Raw genomic sequence first — 22751 nt, forward strand, 5'->3', positions numbered from 1 at the left:
ATGAATCATTTCTCTCGTTAACATGGTATTCAATTTTTTTTTTTAATATTGATTTTAATGAATTTAAAAAGTTACAAAAGAAAACATATTTATGCTAGCAGTAATCAGAAAGGTTGCAAGGTATTCCTTAATTGCTTTAATTTGTTCTCTATAATCTCTATTTTCTTAATAAATACACAACCAAATAAGAATTTAAGATAATTTTAATTTTTGGTTTTTGGAATCTTATATTTCCTTCTCTTTTTTTTGCATTGGGGTGTTGATGGATTTTTATGAATTATATAAGATCAAATTTTTCAAGGCTTTAATTACTTGAATGTTTAATGATACTAATTAAACAAATAATTATTATATATTCAAAATATTAGTTTTATTTTGATTTTGATTTTGATTAATCTACAAGATTAATTCTTGAACTAATAATTATGATATTTCTTAGGTTTATCCTGTTTTGAATTAAGTTTTAAGAGTTAAGTTTTAAGAGTAGAGCTGTGGAAATAAAAAACTTTATAATTTTTTCTTTCACAAAACCATATGCCAATCTCTCATATAACAATGTATTTTTTGTAACTACTACTTCAAATATGACAACTCCCAATCCTGATGAAATAACTCTTGAATCAAAGAAATTGAATAAACATCCTTCTAAAAGCTGAGAAATTTAGCATGAAAAAATAAATGTTACTTATTTGGAACGTGATCCAAGATTATATCTAATGATATGAGATACTTTTGTTAACCAAAGAACATTAATTTGTCACACTTATCTCAAAGTAAGTCCATCCCGACCTATATGTTCAAATTATTTTAATTTTTTCTAAAGATGAGAATCATCATCGTTGATTTCAAGCTTTTTAATTTAGAGTATTTTTTAAGTTGGCTAAAGTACTCAAATGCAATGAATCCTATATATTTATCTACCTTGCTACATTTTTGGAAAGCAACATGAAGGTTGAGATTGAATGTTTTTTTATCCATAGGCTTTGTTAATTGGAGAAAAATAAATGATAAGATTTATTGTCCTTTATTGGGTCTTGTGGGAAGGAAAATTCACCACATAGAATTATAGTGAAATGTTGTGAAGATTTAATGAATTAATCACAATACATTCACAACTTGGTAGATAAACAAACATTATAAAAAGTCAAGAATAATTTTTACGATTGATATTATTTGATTGCTAGATTTTCAAGCATGTGCCTTTAAAGGCCTTAATGAAAGCTATAATTCAAAAAATCGAGGTAATTTTATTGAACTCATGAAACTCTTAGAAAGTCATAATGATAAGCTTGATGGGCTTGTTTTAAAAAATGCTCCTCATTAAAATGATAAATAAACTTCTCATAAAATTTTAAAGGAAAATTTAAATATCTTTTCTAGCAATATGAGAAGGGTGATTTGTGATGAGATTGAGGATTCAAAGTTTTGTATCATTTTTCATGAACTAGATATGAAGCAAAAAAGGAAATTATCTTATGGTTTATTGACAAAAATGATTTCATCTGGGAACATTTTTCCATGTTGTGTATGTGAAAGATATCACGACATGGACTCTAAAACAATATATGTTCTATGTTCTATCTCATTATGATCTTCTTATAGAACATATTTGAGGTTAAGGATATGAAGGTGCAGTTAATATGCAATGTGAGTGAGATATCCTCCAAGCTTTGTTTTTTTAAAAATTTTCTTTTGCTTATTATGTATATTACTTAGCTTATAAGTTACAATTAGCTCTTGTTGTTGTCTTTACAGAAATAAAACTTGTTCACCAGTTTTTTTAGAAGTTTGAATTATATTATTAATATTGTTATTAGTTCATGTAAAATAAATGATGAGTTATAATTTGCTCAAGCAATTGAAACTAGCAATAAAATTGCTCAAGATGAAATAGAGATAGGAAAATGAGCGAACCAAGATGGTACTTCAAAACTATATGATAATACTCTATGGGGTTCTCATTTTCAATCAATTTGTAACTTGTTAAGGATGTTTAATGTAACTTGTAAAGTTATCAATACTATATCTAAAGATGGATTAAATTACTCTCAATGAGGTGATACAAAAGCAACTTGTTTGCATTAACATCATTTGAATTTTTTTTTTATATTGCATCTGATGAAACAAATTATGGGGATTGGTGATGTTTTATGCTGATCTTTGCAACAATGAGATTAAGACTTTGTCAATGCCATGATTTTAGTTTCAGCTACAAAATCATTAATTCAAAAGTTATACGACGATGGATGTGAACCTTTATTTAAGAGTGTCAAAACATTTTGCGCATAAAACGATATTGATATTCTTGATTTGAAACCACTATATACAAGAGTTCATGGTAGGTCTCGTCATCATAGTGAACTTCTCACAACTTTAAAACATCATTTTCAATTTAATATATTTGTAACTGCAATTGATTTTCAATTACAAGAGTTAAATAGTAAATTTTATGATCAAACAATTAAGCTTTTTATTTTAAATTAAAAATTATGTTCTCAAGATTCTTATAGCTCATTCAGTGTTGATGATGTATGCAATTTGGATGAAAAATTTTATCCTAAAGATTTTAGTGAGCAAGATAAACTTCATTTGAGATTTCAATTCCAACATTATGAGAGCTTGATATACCAAAACATCTAAAGTTTTAGACATTGGCTACTTTTTATGAGTTGTGTAAAGTAATGATAGCTTCTTAAAAATAAGAAAATCTAACATTTAATCGATAGATTAATTCGAATAACCTTAACTCCTTTTGTATCCATAACAACTACAAATGAACCTTTTCTACAATGAAGTTGGTGAAAAGAAGGCTTCATAATATACTACATGATGATTTTTTTGATGATAATTTAGTTGTATACATAGAAAAAGATATTTCTATGAACTTCGTAACCTATATGATTATAGATGAGTTCTACTCAATAAAAGCTCATTGAGGATGGCTTAGTTTATAATTCTTTTTTGTATTTTTTTTGTTTATATTAAACATTTTTAACTTTTAGTATTTATTAGAATGTAATAGACAATATAATACTACATATAAGAAAATCAAGAATTTCATTTTGATATAATTATTGAGCTTATTAAAATGGAATTTGATTTTTTTTTTACTTCTATTTATATATCTTGGGGGCAAGCTAGAATTTCTCGTTCTGCCCTTAATTCCCTAGTATACGTACTTGGAGTTGGAGGTATGAAACAAATCTATTCTGCTTTTCATCTTATTGATTCTCAATTACGTGTGTTACCATTTATTTTCATTCACTTTAGATCTTGACTTCCTAAATCCTCATTCAAGTGATCAATTATAATCATTTTAGTTTTTTTTTGCTTTATTTTTTTTTCCCTTTATGTTGTTTCTAAGGAAAGATTTTTTTTAAAAAAATATATCAATCATGTCTTTCTTTCCTAAGATTCTACCGCTGCTTAAGAACCTACTTGAAAAGGTTTCATTTTGGTAGAGGTTTTTTTCTTCAAATTGACATAATTTTTAAAATTATTGAAGAAACTAGTATAGTAACAGAAAAAATTGGATAAATAGCACAATTTACGTTGTTATTATTGACGTAACAAAATGGTATTGATATAATCAATGTTATTAAAATTATGAATTCACTCGTAAAACTATATGAATTTTATAAAGTAAATATATATTTATTGTTTAAAATCATTTTAAAAACTCATAAACTAATAAAATCAGATTGAAATATTATAAAATCAGGTAAATTAACTCATGATTTTACGTTAAATACTCATTTCTTAAAACAAAAGAAACAAACCTTATCTCTTCAAAACTTCCAGCAGCCGCCCCTCATATCTATCTTTTCTTATGTTTTTATTTTTTAATAGAATCATGCCTCTTGCAACTGTAATTTCTCTTTCACTCTTCAGAAGTTCACATCTGGTTTTGATTATATGCCCTTAGACTTAATCACTTCAATGTACGTAAGTCATATACCTTTAGGGATTGGCTTCAAGTGTGAGCGAAGACTCAAAATTTTACTTGTGACTGCAGGTAAATCCAAATACTAGAACTGCATTATATGAATTAGATGACATAATTAAGCATCTAGTTCAAAATTATGGTGTGTTTCTCGACATTTACCTACTTTCATACGTTGCTTCCAATTCTTTTGCTTGTTTCCTGCATGCCTTTGATCAGGTTATATGACAAAAAGAAATATACATTCCCTTGCAACAATAACAGCTTGCATTTATTTATCTCCATCTCTCTCTCTCTCTCTCTCTCTCATTATTGTGTTTGATCAGGTTCAGACAAAAAGACTTGCATCTCTCTCTCATTATTGTCTGTGCTAATAATAGTCTGAGAGGTTTTAATTGTTGTTGGCTTGTTTTTCCAATTTTCATGAAGGGTGCTTTGATATTTCCAAGCGTATATTTCATCTTTGCCAATTGAATGCTGATCATTCACTGGCTGCAAAACTGCCACTCACTAATGTGACTAATCCTCGGATATTTAGGAGAATATCTGAAGTCAAGGAGAAGGAAACTGGAGGAGATCATTTACTCCATGATTGTACAGAAATTTTTAGACAATGTCATTTCCATGATCCCATGGATATTGCCTACGTCAGATCCCACAGGACGAGTAGGTTTTCGGCCAAACCAGGAACAAAAACTTGAAATGATACAGAGCCACCTGTCTATTGTACTTGGAGAACGACTAGTCTGCCCCCTTGAGACCATTGTTGAAATTAGCAAAGTCAAACTTTGAAAGCTATATGCTGCTTCTAAAATGTGTGGATATTTCCTCAGAAGAGTTGATCAGCGATATCAGCTTGAGAGAACCATGAATACCCTTCCCAAGGGATTTGATAAAGACCGGGCATGGTTCGAAGATCCAAGTCCAGCGAAACCGACTTTGGCGTCCAGAATCTTTGATAAGGATTGTGCCTGGTGATAGCGGTTATCCTGATGGGGGGTTCACGGATACTGGTGAAGAAAAATCATATAGACTGAGATCCTATGTGATGTACTTAGATGTGGAGACACTGCAAAGATATGCAACTATAAGATCCAAGGAAGCTATTTCTTTGAATGAAAAGCAGACTCAAGCACTTTTTGGGAGGCCAGATATAAGTATTGCTAAGAATGGTTCCATTGAGACGGCTAATGATGAAGTTGTCTCAATCACATTCTCTGGACTTACGATGCCGGTCCTGGAGGCGGTAGCTTTTGGATCATTCCTATGGGATGCAGAAAGCTATGTCGAATCAAAATACCATTTTTTGAACAGTTAAAAACACTTTTGTTTAGCTAGCCTTTGTTGCTCGCTGCAGATGTATAAATTACAATGCAAGGTCTTTTTCCTGGTGTCAATGGGTAAAATGTAACACGTAGCTGGGAGATAGATGGTAAAGCATGATGCAAGAGCTGATAAATACAAATATATCTTCTTTTTATTAGCAAGATAACAACGTTTAAACAAGGAATGGAAGCTGCAAGCAATGCAGGTCTGAACTTGACAACTTTTCATTCCTGCTACTTATAGAGGTGACTCAAATGTTACCATTCCCATCATGCGTTCTGCTTGTGATTCTCGGTTGCTTAGTTGTATCTGCTGTCTGTATACCTTTAAATTTTCGTAAGCAGGTGATACTGTGGAAAACCAAGGAACAGTCACGAAATGGCGTCAAAATGTTTTTATTCCAAGGATATCCCTGTCCAACTCTCCAGGAACTTCAAGATTGTTAAAATCTCTAAATAATTATCATGCTTTGCGGAGATTTTGACTTAGCAAGGCCATTATTTTATCTGGCTTCTTTCATTGTCTAGTGAGTTGTGACAGAACGACTGACCTTATCTTCTGTTGATTTCTTGGATCAACCTTTTGACCTGTATGCCCTCATCAGAAGCATCACCGTTTATACTTGTATACTTTTGCTCTATCAATCATACATCAATTTCACGGTTGTTACATTAAAAGAAGGCAGAGAATCTCCAAATAATAATAATCAAGTGAAGAAGGGTGTTTAAATAATCATTTCCTGAATTTTAATTAATACCGGATTGCCTCAAAGTGAGTTCGTCTGGCATTGCTATCGTCTTAGCAAGACCTGCATTTCTCTTCGTTATAGTAGTCGCTAGTGTGTTTTATAAATTTGTGAATGAAATAATTATATAATATTTATTAAAGAAGAAACTGAGCGTCAGTGGGGATGTAGCTCAGATGGTAGAGCGCTCGCTTAGCATGCGAGAGGTACGGGGATCGATACCCCGCATCTCCATTTAATTTATTACATTGAACATATACATCTTTTTTTTTTTTCCAAAGAAGTTAGGTAGCTATGATGTTTATAACTTTCCAGTTTCCACTTTTATGATGCTATAGCCTATATAGCAGTACTTTTCTTCAAAGGTGGGGGGATTTTACTATATATTAAATACTGTTTACCATTTCACTATGGATTTATTGTTCATCATTTTTTTTTTTATTTCGGCCCTCAACTTTATTTTCTCACGATATTATCTTTTTTTAGCCAAATTAAATGACAATTGATTCAAATTATTGACCAATGACAAGATTGAAAGAAGAAGGATCAATATGAAAAAGACATAAAAAATAGGTGGTGGGTTCATATTTAACGTTAAAAGTTCAATTTAGTCCTCAACCTTTTCAAATAATACCCATTAGGTCCCTCAATGTTTTTGCAATTTAATTTTGATATAATTTTTTTTTAATTTTTTATTAGTTCCTGGTTTAATATACTTATAATGTCATTGTGTTAATATTTATATATATAAAAATAAAAGGGTCAGACGAGTCTTGGTTGGACTTACCACACCAACCGGGTTATATTAGTTCAATATCCATATGATTTAAGTTGATTAAAAACAAAAAAAAATAGAATTTTGATAATATTAGCCTTTGTCAAGTTTACTACATGCACTTCACAAATACATTGACGCACTTTTTTTTTTTTTACATAAAAAATCAATTCAACCTGAGACAAAACTTAAGTCAAGAAATTAGCATAAGCTATCCAAAAAAATATTATGAATAGTACAAATTAACAAGGAAAAACAATAATATATTATCAAGTCATTACCAGAAAATTGACAAATAACAACAAAAGCGCCAACAAAAAATATTATGCAGTAGTTTCCGACTAAATTAGCTACAAAGAATTATTAAGACTTTGTAGTATGTTGTTTTCAACCATTGTTTTCTTAAGTTATCATTATTATTTTTTTAATTTTCAATTTTTTTTTCCATGATACAAATAACACTAGGTTGAAAGAGAGATACGGTGATGATCCTTCGATCCATTTGAATCTCGATCCAGATTTGCAGTTGGAGGATCGTATGGTGGACTCGATAGAACTTAAGGGTATGGTCTCTCTAACCCTACGATTGAGTTCTTACAAATGACCTACGGTGTTTCAACCGTTGGATGCTCACAATCGATTCCGAGCACTCAAACTTCGAAGTTCAAGGCGATTTTGAACCAGCAAGTTAAAGATCGGACGACCCATCTTGGTGCTGATTATGAATGACTCGGTGTCTAGATGGCCGAACTCCGCCAATTGTTATTTGAGATGAGATCACATATGAGTGATGTATGTGCTCCCTTTTATTTGCCTCATGATTTAGGAGAAGACCCCCTCCTTCTCCTCCTTCAACGCCTTTATTCTAGATTAATTGTATTTGAACTTATAAATGTTTAAATTTATAATAAATATTTGAATTTTTGTATTAATTTATTTTTTAAAATTATTTTATGTTTTTGTTTAATATATATTTTTAAATTATTATTGATGAGGTAACCGACATACATAGTTCGTCGGTATATTCTAAAGAGTTGGAAACAAATTACTGAAAATGTTATTGCCACTATTTACACACTAATATAATAAAAGATGGTTTATTTGGCGATTATATGTCAAATTAACTGACAGACATACCGACGAACGAAAAAAAATCACCAATGAAATGACATATGATTTTCTCTGTTAGTGATATGTTATATTCAACGATAGAAGTACCGGCAGAATGAATTGAGAATAGGTTTTTTTGCGTTCTTTGTTCGTCAGCAAATCCATCTGTAAAATTATTATTGACGGATTAACCGACAGACCACAAATCACTGACGAGAATTTTTCCGATGGATTATTTTTGTTTGTAATCACGTTGGCAAGTTTCTTGCCGATAGACTGCGAGTATAAATACTAATAAAAAATTATGTCGGCAAATCTAAAAATTTTAATAGTATATTCCGTCTATGTTTTTCAATTTTTTAGTGGTGAGTCATTTGCATAAAAATAATAAAAACTGAAAAAAAAATAGATAAAGGCATTTGTTGACATGTATCTAAATACGTAAATGACGAATTGTATATAAATGAAAATAAAAATAAAATAAAAAATCATACTCATGGTATTTGAAGGGTTGGCAACGATTCATCTTTAAAAAAATAATTAAAAAAAAGGAACAGAGAGAAGAGAGAGAGAGAGAGAGAGAGAGAGAGAGAGAGAGAGAGAGTCCAATTAATTAGGATGAGTGGTTTAATTTTAAAGAGAAAACGAATAAGGAGAAGGGTCTGGTCAATGTATTTACGGATAATTTAGTAATATTAACGGAGTTGATAAAAATTTGACAGGAATCCAAGTGATTTTTCTACTACAACAAAAAACAACGACAAAGTGCGGTCGTAATAACAACGTGGCACTTCCTATAAACGCCGCCGTTAGTATCGGACGCGGTTTGTCCATCTCCTGGAGGCTTTCTTTCTCTTTATGCCGTTACTCGTATATTCCAATAAGGCCCTTCAACTCCTATCAAAAATACAGAAACCACTTGCACACGCCTCCCTCACTCTACCCTTTGACCATACTGCCCTCCTGTTGCCTCTAGATTTACAGAAACCTCGTAAGTTATTGTACAATTCGCCGAAGTTCCAGCTGGTAACAACAGCAACAATTATAGTATTTTCTTATCCTCTCTCTGCCTAATCCTATAGAAATGAAGATCACAATGATACCACGAATATTTACATCAAGTATTATTCTTGAATTTCTTATTATCAAACACTTTTGAATTCGAATAATTACCTAATTTTGGGAAATTTCTAAGTTTTTCATAACATAAAAACAAAAAAGCATTAATATCATAAAAAAATAGATAAATATGTATGATGATCACTAGAAACTTATATGATCGTTAATTTCAGGGGCCGTGGGATTAGTTGAGGTACGCACAAACTGGTCCGGACACTCACGTTAAAGAAAGAAGAAAAAGAAACAGATGTGGCATCAAAGACATTAGTTAGATTATGGTTTTTGAGAATAGAGAGTTAAAATGAGGATGACAGGAAAGGATTGACATCTTGAGGATGGAAATTGAGGCTGTTTTTTTTTTTTTTAATGTTTTTGTGAGCATAATTGATTTATCATTTTAAGAGCTCTAGCGATTCATGTAATAGAGAAGATTAATAAAATAAAAAGGAAAACAAATCCAGTGATAAAGAAGCAAAGTTTTGAACCTGGCCGGCCCGGATAATCACCTAATTAACTACGCACTACACCATTGTGTCATTAGGTGAAAAATTGTTCTATAGTTTTTAATTTTTTTAACAAACCTAATGATTTTTCCAAGGAGAAGAGATCATATAAATAAATAAATAAATAAATAAAAGGAACCGTAACAAAAGGGCAGCTAGCCATATGTTTTATTTTTTATTTAAAAAAAAGGTAGTTGAACCAGAAAAAAGAAAAGAAAAGAAAATGGAGTGGTTAAGTTCACAGCTAGCTAGCGAGCCTGCCTAAGACGATACCAAATCTACTTTATATATACTGATAAGAAGGTCGTCGTCTTAACTCTAAAGAACAACAAAGGCTGGCCTCTTGCATGCTCATAATGAATAAGCGTTGCGTATTTTATCTATTTTTGCATGCTACCTAAACTGTGAACCTCTGTGCATGGAATCTGTGAGCCCCACGCCCTCACCATCCAGCTTAGTTGTCGCCTCACTCTTTGACTTGCACCACAAGCTAACCATATTTCTAGTTAGGTTATGCAACTGCTTAAAAATATACTTCTCCACAATCATTAATTCGGAAGCCAACGAAGACAACAGGCTAGAACAAGTAACTACAAATTGCAACCACCACCACCCCCTCATATCCATTGCAAAGTGGCAATAACGTCAAATCGAAACATTCAAAGGGCATTCTTGTACAATAGCACAATTCAAAACGACCGCAGACTTATCCAACCCTTATTAAGACCATCCTCCTCTCCTCCTGATCTCCCTATCCCTTCTCCTTCTCCTCATTCCGATTCATGTGGCTTTGTATATATACACTTGCAGAGAAAGCAAAGGAGGATTAACGAGAGAGAGAAAAACAATAAATTCTAAAATAAATTTATGGTAAAGAACAAAATGGATTGCTTATGCTGTTGGTCTCTCTCGAAACCTTTCTATCTCCTTCTCTTCCTTTTCTCCTTTCCTTGTATAATTGCCAGCGCAGCTTTCAATCTCTCCACCATCTCCTTTGATGAAGGTTACAGCCCCCTCTTTGGCGACGGCAACCTTGTTCGTTCTCCTGATGGTAGAACCGCCCGCCTCCTCCTTGATCGCTTCACAGGTATTCGCATCTTGTATTTTTATTAAAAAAGCTGTAAGCAAAACCTGCATGTATAACTAATGCTAATATATATATATATATAATTTCGTTGATCGATCGTTAATTTCGGGGAATTTCAGGTGCGGGTTTTATTTCATCCAAGATGTATAAATATGGATTCTTTAGTGCCAACATCAAGTTACCAGGCGACTACACTGCCGGTCTCTGCGTTGCCTTCTATGTAAGTGACAAGTAATCATATATTCCTTTCGAGAAATAGGAAAATTGTTCTCTCTTTTTTTTTTAATCCGTTCCTTTTCTTTTCGAAGAATTTTCTTTAAGCTTTTTAGTTTGGTAAGACCTTTGAATTTATTTTTTCTGGCTTCATGTAAAGGATCAATTCAATTCTAATTTGAATTCGCTAAGTCATCTCACGCTTCTTTTCGGCAATTAATTGCATCTTTTAAGGCTCTATTTATGATCACTTAACTTTTCTCATTAGCTTTTGGAAGATTTAATACTCTCTTTGTTATCTTAAATTTTCCGTGAGAAATTCAGTTGTTTGATTGAGAATCCTTAAATCTTATCTTCATAATGAAGATTATATATATGCTACCGAACAGTTTTGTTAAAAAAATATTTAATGTCAAATTAATAAATATATGATTATCATGGTCAGTATATAATTATCAATCATGATGAATGTTGTGTTTTTTCAACGCGGGCGCAGACATCAAACGGGGACGTGTTCGAGAAGACCCATGATGAATTGGACTTTGAATTCCTAGGAAACACTGAAGGGAAGCCATGGAGGTTCCAAACAAACTTGTATGGTAATGGAAGCACGAGTCGTGGCAGAGAAGAAAGATATCGATTATGGTTTGACCCTTCCAAACAGTTCCATAGGTATAGCATTCTATGGACGGCAAAGAACACCATGTGAGTTGTCTTCTCCCTCCAACTTTATACCCACCTCTTGGCTCTTCGCTGGCTATTCAAGTTGTTTTTTTAAACATGATGTGTGTTTTTGCACATACACGTCAATGTCGTATTTTATGTCATGCAAAGCTTTTGTTTTCGGTTGTTGTTTGACCTATCAAGAGAGGGGGGGAGGGACACAGGTGTAATAAAGGAAGAGAAGTTGGCAATTGCGTGAGGAAATTGGGATGTTAATATTAAATTACCAGTGGACAAACGTCGACTTATTAACGAGACAACAGTTTTAGGTTGCTTGTGATCCTGGTTGGTTTTGGAGAGGGATGCAACCTAATTTATTGTTTTTCATCAACACTACTGTCTTTCCAACTTTAAATTGTGTTCTTGGATTGACTTTTTAGGAGTGATTTTTCCTTTAGCAGGAGGTGCCTTCTGAAGTAAATGTTACGCCGGAAAATTCTAGTTGTACTCGGATTGAATTCGCAAAACTTTAAATTAATGAAGTGAGCACAATATTAAATATGTAACATGGATAGTAATATTTCTTAGGCCACCAACTTATCAGCTCCTTGATTTCCATATGCAAGATTGACCGCTATTTTTATTTTTATTTTTGTAATAATTCTACCTACTGGATATAAATAATTATCATCAACCACTTACCACCATTTTACAAAAACTAGTAAATTAATTAATTGAGTTTTGTAGCTACTGCTATTGATTTGATCCTTTTCTTGATTCCTGCTAATATTCTCCCACAACTCACATGCACCAAGATTTCCCCCACTTTTGACTGACAATAAAAGGTGCCATTTATGGTGGTGGGTTTTCAGATTCTACATCGATGATGTTCCCATCCGAGAGGTGATTCGCAGTGAAGAAATGGGCGGCGAGTACCCATCAAAACCAATGTCCCTGTATGCTACAATATGGGATGCGTCAAATTGGGCAACTTCTGGTGGCAAATACAAGGTCAATTATAAGTATGCACCATTTGTGTCCGAATTTAAGGACTTTGTCCTAGAGGGATGCCCTTCTGACCCCATCGAGGAATTTCCTTCTGTGGATTGCTATGAGAGTTATTCCAGGCTTGAGAGTGCCGATTATGCCACCATAACAAGGAGACAACGGTCAGCTATGCGTAAATTTCGCCAGCGTTACATGTATTATTCTTACTGCTATGATTCATTAAGGTATCCCGTGCCACCACCAGAATGTGTTGTGATTCCAACAGAGAAGGACAGGTTCAGGGACACTGGTAGATTGAGATTCGGTGGCAGCCATCAAGGCCGCAAACGCCGCTCAAGGCGGCGAGGTCGAGTTCAAGTTTCTAGTATAGAATATGATCCGGATGTGTGATACCATTTCATTGATTTGTAAATTAGTATATCGTATGGGGTTTGGCTTCCATTTTGTAATTTTTTTTTAAATCTTTGTTTATATATAGAGAGAAAGAAGGATTGATCGAATAATCCAATTTGGTGATTATATTGCAGCTGCATGCATGGTTTGGATTATTTGTTAGTTCATCTCGTTTAGCATACGAACTTGTCTATTGAGACGCTTGGTTGCTAGAATAATTAACAATCCAGTACCATAACATGAATTATATTCAAATAGCTAGCCATAATGATCAAAGACTTGCACCACACTATCATGTGTGCAATATATAAAAGGAGATTGTAATTAAATATCAAAATGTTAGTATTGTATATTTAACATTTCCAATGCAGGTAAGGATTGGTACGTAGTACTTAGAAATGCGATTGAAATTGTATTTTAAAAAAGATAATTTTTTTAATTAAAAAATATTTTTTATTATTTTTAAATTATTTAATATATTGATGTTAATAATATTTTTTAAAATATTACTTTAACATATTTTCAATATAAAAATTCCAATATGGTTACGTTAAGAGAATGCTAGCTTTTGATGGTAAGAGGATGTTCTGCATTATAACAGCTGCCTGCCAATTTTTATGACTGGTCTCGTAATATGTAGTCATGACCATTGACCAAAAGTCATTCTGTGCGTTGTTTTTATGTTCAATATAGAATCACATTATTGAGAAAAATAAAATAAATTATGTACTAATTATTATTAGTTCATGTGACATATTTGACTTCAATTAAATTAATTAAATTATAAAAAATGCACCGCGAGCACATAAACAAGCATGAAATGACATAGCGTTTTTACAAGGTAAAATGAAATTAAAAATAGAAAAAGATTGATCTGGATACCCATATTAATAAAAAAAAAAATGGAAAGAGACTCATATTGATGGGCAGGTGAGAAAGACAGAGGATTTTATTCGTAACTCTTACTGCAGAATCGCCATGCCTTTGAATCAGTGAGAGCAGTTGAGCACAAAAACATTAATAAGCCGAAGGAGGTTGGAGACAGGTTGATTTGGCTGATATACATTCAACAATTACCAACTCTGGAAGATGTTTCTGACTTTGACAATCAACCGACTCTAATAAGCCGAATGAATAGGTCATCGATCATAGGCGTCACAAGCAACCTTATGTATCTAGATGTATTTCCAGCTGTTTCCCTTTAACTGATTGACCTGAGCGGCACTAGGAACCATCGGGGGCCGCCGGCAAAAGGTCTTGAACAAGGAACATTTCTATTCTCAAACCTTAATAATGAAATCACGAACGAGGAGCTTAAGCCCTGTTTAGATTTTAAAGCCCGGCACTAAAACTGTCAGCTGCGACCAGTTCGCTGATAAGATGCAAGTTTGCAGTAAAAGGAAAAAATTATAACAGTAACTATGTTGATAATATGCATGGCAGAATGTGGTGAAATGCGTACATTATAATGGAAACGAGGAAAGAATGATAACCGTCCCTTTTCATTACATTAAAATCTACTAAGCATAAACCAACTAATATTTGGAGGAAACAGGGGATTTGTTCTATAACATTCTCAAAGATTTTCAATCAAACAGTGGAAGAAAAACTAAAATTCAAAGATGTAGAGAAAACCTTGCACTGCATGTCTACCTATGATCAATTCTAAAAGGAAAGAAGGAGAAAAGGTAAAGAGTGCAAACTTTAAATCGTAAAAAGGGTAAGATGTTAATCACATTAGTTTCTGAAGTTACACCTGAAAATCTGTAAAGAATTGAATGTATTACTATATAACCCATGCCCTGTATGAATATCAAATCTATGTTAAAGATCAGGAAAAAAAATACATGATGAAGCCTGGATGCAGCTCACACCTAGAGATAGCAGAAACACGAAACTCATGGGAGTTGGAATAGTCCCCCTATTTGAGTATTTCCTGATGGAGGGTCAATAGCAACCCAGAGTAGTGAAATACATATAGAAAGGAGCCCCGACCAAACATATATGATGGTGGGTGTCTTTCCACGTCTTCCCATAAGCCCTTTTGCAAAGGGGTAGAGATGAGCCAGGACCCAAAAGCTGAAGAACACACCTCCAAGTAAATTGCTCCACTGAGGTGCGTCACTGTATATAGTTCGGGAAACTCCGACTCCAATTGCAATAAGGTTGACCATAATGATAGTGCAAGGTGGTATCATAAGAGATGTCCATTTGAATACATAGAGATCAGAAAACTCATCATCAACATCATCTCCACCTGATTTAGATGTTAGTGTGAATGAAATCTCAATTCCTGCAATCACCTTCAGTAGCCCCTGGAGCACGGCAACAAGATGAGCACTTGTGCCTCCGATTAACCAGAACTGCTCGTTCCTCCACCACTCTTCCAGTGTAATTCCAGCCCACTTGATCTCAAGCACAGCAAGAATACAAAGGGTCAAGCTGATGATCAAGAGGTATACTAGGAATGTGACAGTTAGAGACGCAACTATAAACTGATTGGACAAGAGTGCAAGTGCGGGAAGGAAGCAGTAAACAATAAGGAACAAAGAAGTGAAAGGGTAAATTCCAACATTGAGGTAAGCAATTCTCTGCAGCAGCTTCAACCTATGACCACCCAGAAGGGCATTGTTGCGAGAAAAGAATATCTCAACAGAGCCAGTTGCCCACCGGAGAACCTGATGAAGTCTATCAGTAAGATTAATAGGGGCAGTCCCACGGAATGCATCCCTTTTAGTCACACAATAAACTGATCTCCATCCCCGTTCATGCATCCTATACCCAGTGACCACATCCTCAGTTACAGACCCGTAAATCCATCCAACAGATTGGCCCCATTCAGTCTTGTCTTCATACCAGCAAGAGATGACATTCACTGCCTCTGCAATTGTGGCTAGATGCAGGGGCTCCCTTGGAAGAGTTAGAGCACCAGGAGGTCGTCCATATTTAATATATGAATTATCAGCGAGGGGCAGACCTTGAAATGCTGCCACCTGTACAGAATCAAGAAACAAACTTGAATTTCCAAATTTTCTAGGAATAAGTGCAAGGTTCGTTTCCTGATTGTCTGTGTCTTCCGCTTCATGAGAATGGCCATTTTCTGGGGCAGAAGCAATGGCAGCCTTCTTGTGACGACCAAAGAAGCAGCTGCAGCAACTGCCATGATCCTCATACCGTGGAGGATCAAAGTTATAGAGGGCAGTCCGACGAAAGAGGCATCCTGTTCCAACGTATACTGGACCTTGTATCCCATCAAGGGCTCGCATGTTGACATCAAAGAAAACAGAGTTGTGATTGGCATAGCGATCAGAAGGATCAATTCCTTCAAACCTCTGAGGAAACTGAACATAACAAATGCCTTCCCCACCCTGGTCCATCATGAAGCACATGCCTTCTCTCAATGCCTGGGAGTTGTATATGTAGTGGTCACAGTCAAGGTTAAGAATGAACGGTCCATTAGACGTAACAGCAGAAGCTCGAACCAGTGCATTCATTGCTCCGGCCTTCTTGTTGTGATCATAACCAGGTCGCTTTTCGCGAGAAATATAAACCAATACAGGAAGGCGAATGTCCACTTCAGATAGGTTCATCGAATTGCTATCACCAGCTGTTCCTTTTAGTGGTTCCTCAATAGGAGGCTGCAACATTACCTGCAGTTGATTTTTCAGCCTGTTATTCAACACATCAATCTCACTACATATAGAACACTTGAATAAATTTCAATAGAAGTTACTAAGTACCCTGCTGGGCAATTAATGCATTTGCCACGGAACTCTAGTAACACTATGCCTAAACGTTTTGCCTCTTAATCAAGGAAAATAACACTCCATATAGCAAGCAAGATGTGATGAGAAATTAATAGATGCTTTTTTCTGTTATATTAGATAACAAAAAAGAAGAGTTCCTGTAATAAAATGTAAGTTTTAGAACTAGTAATCTTACCTGTATGATGCTGGCATGATCACCCCTAGTGTTCTCAGGTGCTGGAACTGTCCAGGTGCCAGGCCAATGGGTTCCATCAGCCATCCAAGTAGCTTTTGGGATCTTCAATCTATCCACTGGTTCATCATCACCTTTCTCTTTCCATCTCTTCATTGCCTTAAGCTCCTCTTGACTATTATAAGCATCAGAACGTCGGCGAATTGAATCAGAAAGGCCATTAATTCGAACCTTGAACTCATCATACTCGCGTTTTACCCGCCTTCGATCTCTAACAAAATCTGGGAGGACCTTTGTCTTATAAGGATCTCTCTTCAGATTGAAATAAGATTCTGGGTTTCTGGGTTCAATTTCATGCTTCCTACAAAATGGAACCCACAAGTTGGCAAAACTAGCACCCTCTGCCATGGCTTCAAAAGTCAGCAGAGATCCTCCATCATCAGAAACATAACACGAGAGCTTCTCAACTGGGTAGTCAGCAGCGAGAATAGACAGAATGGTGTTTGCAGTAACAAGGGGTGGTTCTTTCTCTGGGTCTGCAGTAGAAACAAAGATATCTATGCCAGGAAGATCAGATTTTCCTGTAGGATTACCTGGACTAGGAGTTTCGAACTTCTCCTTCAGAACATCAAGGTCAGCAACACGGTTAACTGGACAGAGCTTTGGGAGCTGGTCCAGTAGCCAAGAAAAAGCAAACCAGATTTCACAAACCAGAGACATGCCCCACAACCACATTGCTTCTTCATTAGGATTTGAGACCCTCCAATACAGGAAAAATCCAAGAACAATCATTCGGACAAGGATTAGAATCCTGCAACAATAGTTCAGCAGAACGCATGAATTATAAAATCAAATTCCTATTGCGCGTAAATGCTGTGAAAAGCAAAAGCTCCCAGGAATAAGAAAACAGAAACTCAGAATAATCATGTCATGTAATGATAACCAAACAAAACTAAAAAACATGACCAAAAAGCAGAAAACTTTAAAATTTGCTGAAAATATGGTAGCTGTAGTATATATTGGGGATCAAGGATGGAACAGAAGCCAAAGCAGTAATGCAAAGTGCTCCCAAAGCCTATGAAATTATATAGCGATTTAAAGTCCAGAGGTTATATGGTCCATATGCACACCAACGCAGATTGAGCTAAATTATCCCTATCCGAAGGAAATATACGAACCTTACAATTCATAGAAATTGGTAAAATGTTCAGAAACTTCAATGTCCCGGACTGATTATAAGGACATCTCTTACTGTTCTGTAACTCTCTGTTTAACTTTGCTATAACCTACCACCCAATACATTGCAATGGTGCACAGATTGTTTTATGCTAGAAACGACTCATGACTTGAAAACACAACCGGTAAATTTATGTTACAAGAATGGATTAAAAACCCTATTCCTGAATCTCTGTATTATTTATTCACCACTCCAGATAAGCAACGACAGGACACAAGGAAAACTCACAACTCAGGGTAACTAAAAGAGAACACGAGAGGAAAATTGGTATTCTTACCGATATGGAGCAATAACTGCAGTAGATATTTTCACTTCACGGGTAAGCATTTTCCATTGTTTCTCAACAAATGTTTTAGGGACACCACTACTCCCCTCATCATTGTCATTCACACCATCTGTTGGCCACACAGCATTTCCATACCCATAATTCGTCTTTGACTCAAACAAAAATTGGGTATAATCAAACTCATCACTCTGGCTCTTCGATTCGGCGAAAGATGACCTCCTGTTCAACTCAGGCACATCGTGACTCCTATAAGGCTCTTTACAACCAGGGCATATCCCATCACCAGTAGCTAAGGCATCCTTATAACAATCCCTACAAATTTTGTATTCACATTCACAAGGCGCTAAATCATCAGTGATGACCTGAGCATCACAACCCGACATCGCACAATACGACCCTTTTGCGCTTGCTATTTGAGGATGGCTTGTTTGGAACTCGGTCATCTTCTCTTTCAAATGCGCACGCGTAGCGCAATTATGCCCACCAGTAAACATAGAATTCGACGTGCAACTCCTCTCCAGCTTCTTTTCATTCTCTACAGGGGTTTCCATTGGCTGATTATCAGGTGTGGGCGGTATCTGGACTGTATATGTAGCAAATTCTACACTACCGATTTCACTATCAAGATCCTCCCTTGAGTTACTATAGTGGTGAATTGTGGGCGCTCTTCTTAGTTGGTATGGATCAGCAGCCATGTTGTTGACTGTGTAATGTTTAGCAGACAATATTGAACTGAACAGACCCTGAAATCAAAGTGGTTATATGAGCAAAAACAGCCCAAAATCAATCCTCTTCTTTAGAAAAAAAAAAAAAAAGTCCAATCTCTCTCTCTTTATTTCCTCTTTTTAAGACAGGAAACATGGGTTAAAGAAAAAAAAAAACTGAAAGCAGAACTCGTTTATATGACCACAGATAACAATTGACGAAATAAATAAAAAAATCCTGTCTTTGAAATTTTCACATAAACATAAAGTCTCAAGAGAGTAGTTGAGAAATGAAGCAAACAAAACTGGAAGAGAGAGTTTCTTACAAAGCGTGCCTATTCATACAACAGGAAAAAAAAAAAAAACAAAAAACAGAGGGACCAAGTCCAATTCAGAACCTCAAGCCACCAATATTATTTCTTGAAACCCATCATATCATATCAATACTGACACCAATAACATTTCTATTTTATTAAAAAAAAAAAAACCTTTTGTGGAAAACTCCAACTAAAAAGACCGAGTCCCCTGTTTGTGATTTCTCTAGAGAGGTACAAGCAAGTGTTTTATGGTAGTGGTAATATTTTTTATTTTTTAAAATGATTTTTGTATTATTTTGTGAATTTACAGTTTCAACGCTTAGTAACAATAATGTTTTTTTTTTTTTTGATAGATATTAAAGGCAAGGATGTGAATGCGAGACATGTGGGTATGGTAATAAGTTCAGTGAAGAGAATAAGGAAACACGGCTTTTACTCGTAACCAAGAATCTAAAATCCGACCATTTATACTGGGGCTATTTTCGGTACTTTGTTTTTTCAGGATGTCAAGCCGCATTCTACGCGGTGCTTTGGGGTAGGTTTTGCTAGTGCGTGTTGCTAATTTGCATTCCTCTCCATCAGATCAGACCTCTTTGATTTGTTTTTTTCTTTTTTATTATAAAAAAAAACAAAAAACTTACGAGACAAACCAATATTTTTATTAGAAGAGAAGGTTATTCTTATGTTAGTTTAAGTTTTTTATTTAAAATATTGCAATAATACATTACTCATTGATATGATATGATGTATTTAAAAAGAATTATTGATAATTTAAATAATTTAAATATAAAAAGTAAAAAATAAAAAAAATAATAACACAAACGGATTGAAGGATAACAAGGTTTATTACACGTCAAAACCCTAAAATCCAAGAGCATTATAATAATTATAAAAGAAACATCTAAAATACTCAGTTTTTATTAATTTTACTTGTTAAAAAGCTATCACGGTGTTATTTGACAATGCAACTCAAACAATGTTTCTTACAAAAAAAAAAAAGTAAGTTAATTTTTTAATATTTTTAGATTGTTTTGATATGCTGATATCAAAATAATTAAAAAAAATACTTTGATGAATTTTCAAGTGAAAAATACTTTAAAAAACAATCATTATCCCAATATCAAACACTACCTACAACACTTTATACGCTAAATATAAAAAATAAACTAAAAAACCTATTCCCTTTAAATAAAAAAATTTTAAAAAAAATATCCAAAGAAACTTGGAAGTTTTGAATTCTTTAATTTTATATATGTGCAATGATTACGCTCATATGCGCCATACAATGTGCAAAATTTTAGTTTCACAAGTTAAGTGAATTGAAGCTATGCGTGTATTCCATGTTGGTATTTCTCTAAGATAACAAATCAAGATTCATAGACGCTATCTATCAAAGAAAGTAACGACGGAGGTCATATGATCTCCACCTTTTCCTCTGATAAAACTTGATGGAGGTCATGTAATTTTAATCCAAGCTTTTATATATATATATATATATATATATATATATATATATATATATATATATATATATATATATATGTTGTTTGATCATAATTGACCAACGAACTAAAAAAAAAGTGGACTTTGCTCCCCTTAGCCATGTGCATTTCCCCCTTTTTATGATGACATTCTAATGTGTTGGGCCATGCACTCCTCCCCTCCAAAGTGTTTTGTGCCGTCCTGGTAAACCAACGGCTTAAAAGTGAGTTTCCCCTTTCCTTTTATGTTTTATTTTTTCCTTTCTTTTTCTGAGAATGCAGCGTGCACCCATTTTGAGAAAATTTTATATGTAATTAGTAATATTTTATTAATTATTTTTTAGATTTATTTTTTTCAAAAAAATAGATATAAAGAGAAAAGAAAAGATCAAATTCATGACTCGTTAAAATAATACGAATATCTTCATTTAAAATTTTTCTTTCCTAGTTGTATTTATTTTTGTTTTAAAAAAAATTCTTTCTATTTTGTCCCAGATGAATGGTATGAATGGTTGGATTGTGATTTTTTATTAAATATTCTTTTTTTATTAGATATTCACTAGCTGCCAATATAAAATCTCTTATTAAATATTATTTCCTTCCAACTTCCAAGCCTTGGATTCTTAGTAATGGTTGGTTGGTGATTTTTTTACGTTTACTAGACAACCGAGGATGAGTTGGATTGTTTATAATGGCAAGGAATAAATCTAATAAATAAATCAGGATAGCGAGTCCTATGATCAGTGGTCAAATCTAAACATTTCGTTTGTGGTTCAACTAAATCCGCCCCTCTTGTTTCTTTTTTTTTTTTAGTTTTTTAGTTTAATATGAATGTCCGGACCAGCTTAAACGTACCTCGACTAATCCCACGGGCTCTGAAGTTAACAACCATGTAATCTTCCAGTGGCTATCATATGAGCAACCACAAGGCTCGAACCTGAGACCACAGAGAGAGCAAACCTCTTGATCCCAAGTTCTTATCACTGGGCCACAACCTAGATGGTTGCCCCTCTTGTATTTTAAATCTATTTATGTTGTACCATTTAATATATATATATATATATATATATATATATATATATATATATATATGTTGTAGCATATATTATTTTTAATATATATATTATTTATTCCTCATCGTTGATGACACTCAAAATTGAATTCATCATCATACGCGGAGTTGGCTTTATTAACCTGGGCAGCCACTGTGTCTGGATCATGTGATCTTATCTTTAGCTTCGGATTATACAATGAAACGTGGAAAGAGCTTTCTTTTTCTTAAAAAAAGAAAAGAAAAGAGGAATATTCTTATGAATTTGAATGGTTTATTTAAAACTCAAATTAATTAAAAATTAACCTCAGTGCTTGAAGGTTGATTTAAAGGCATAAGCGGTGATTAATAAAAGATATGGTAATTACTGAAGAAAATAATTGAACCGAGGATTGATACATCATTAATTAATTTATATGATCTATGTGGAGACTGGAGAGAGGTATTTTGGAGCGACCTAGGAACATGAGGAATGTTCCAGTGAGGATGTCGCTTCTAACCGCGTGCGCGTCCACACGGATAGTGCGCCAACCGAAGGGGAAGAGGAGAAAGAAAGATGGCCTCAACTGATTGATGTCTTTTTTTTTTGTTTTGTTTTTTTTTGTGGGCCCCACAACAGCTTCTCACACGTGACCTGAATTCCCCATTTTCACGTTTGTAGTTTTGTTTCTCTAACACTGTAGATTTACAGTTATGGGCACTGTGGATTCATTGTCCAATGAGTTTTTTTTTCTCCTACCTTTTTTTTTTCCTGTTTGAAGACCTAATTCTAAGCTAATTTAGCTAAAATTACTGAGGAATTATAAAATTGAAAAACTAATGATTAAAATCAAACACTTTTGGTATTTTAA

At 34.1% G+C, this 22751-nt stretch overlaps 3 protein-coding genes and 1 non-coding gene across 4 annotated transcripts; 3 read left to right on the top strand and 1 right to left on the bottom strand.

Annotated features, from left to right (window-relative positions):
* Positions 1-3853: 3853 nt before the first annotated feature.
* LOC18094115 (UV-B-induced protein At3g17800, chloroplastic) lies at positions 3854-5635 on the top strand. The gene is given in 4 exon segments (XM_052449952.1): positions 3854-3868; positions 4016-4085; positions 4482-4879; positions 4881-5635. Coding segments are annotated over 4 exon segments (864 nt in total). The 3' UTR covers positions 5262-5635.
* A 540-nt stretch (positions 5636-6175) lies between these two features.
* TRNAA-AGC (transfer RNA alanine (anticodon AGC)) lies at positions 6176-6248 on the top strand. The gene has a single exon. It is a non-coding gene; the product is annotated as a tRNA-Ala (tRNA).
* A 4003-nt stretch (positions 6249-10251) lies between these two features.
* LOC18094116 (probable xyloglucan endotransglucosylase/hydrolase protein 30) lies at positions 10252-13040 on the top strand. The gene is made up of 4 exons (XM_006368286.3): positions 10252-10608; positions 10728-10828; positions 11318-11526; positions 12357-13040. The coding sequence occupies exons 1-4, from the start codon at positions 10389-10391 to the stop codon at positions 12880-12882; spliced, it is 1056 nt and encodes a 351-aa protein (XP_006368348.2). The 5' UTR covers positions 10252-10388; the 3' UTR covers positions 12883-13040.
* Positions 13041-14588: 1548 nt separating this feature from the next.
* Positions 14589-19419, bottom strand: LOC18094117 (cellulose synthase-like protein D3). Its single transcript, XM_006368287.3, has 3 exons — positions 18339-19419; positions 16828-17635; positions 14589-16535 (listed from the first exon to the last, which is right to left on the bottom strand). Exons 1-3 carry the CDS (start codon positions 19040-19042, stop codon positions 14784-14786), a joined length of 3264 nt encoding a protein of 1087 aa, XP_006368349.2. The 5' UTR covers positions 19043-19419; the 3' UTR covers positions 14589-14783.
* Between the last annotated feature and the right edge of the window lie 3332 nt (positions 19420-22751).

Source organism: Populus trichocarpa, chromosome 1, assembly GCF_000002775.5.
Source record: "Populus trichocarpa isolate Nisqually-1 chromosome 1, P.trichocarpa_v4.1, whole genome shotgun sequence".
NCBI classification, from domain to species: Eukaryota; Viridiplantae; Streptophyta; class Magnoliopsida; order Malpighiales; family Salicaceae; genus Populus; species Populus trichocarpa.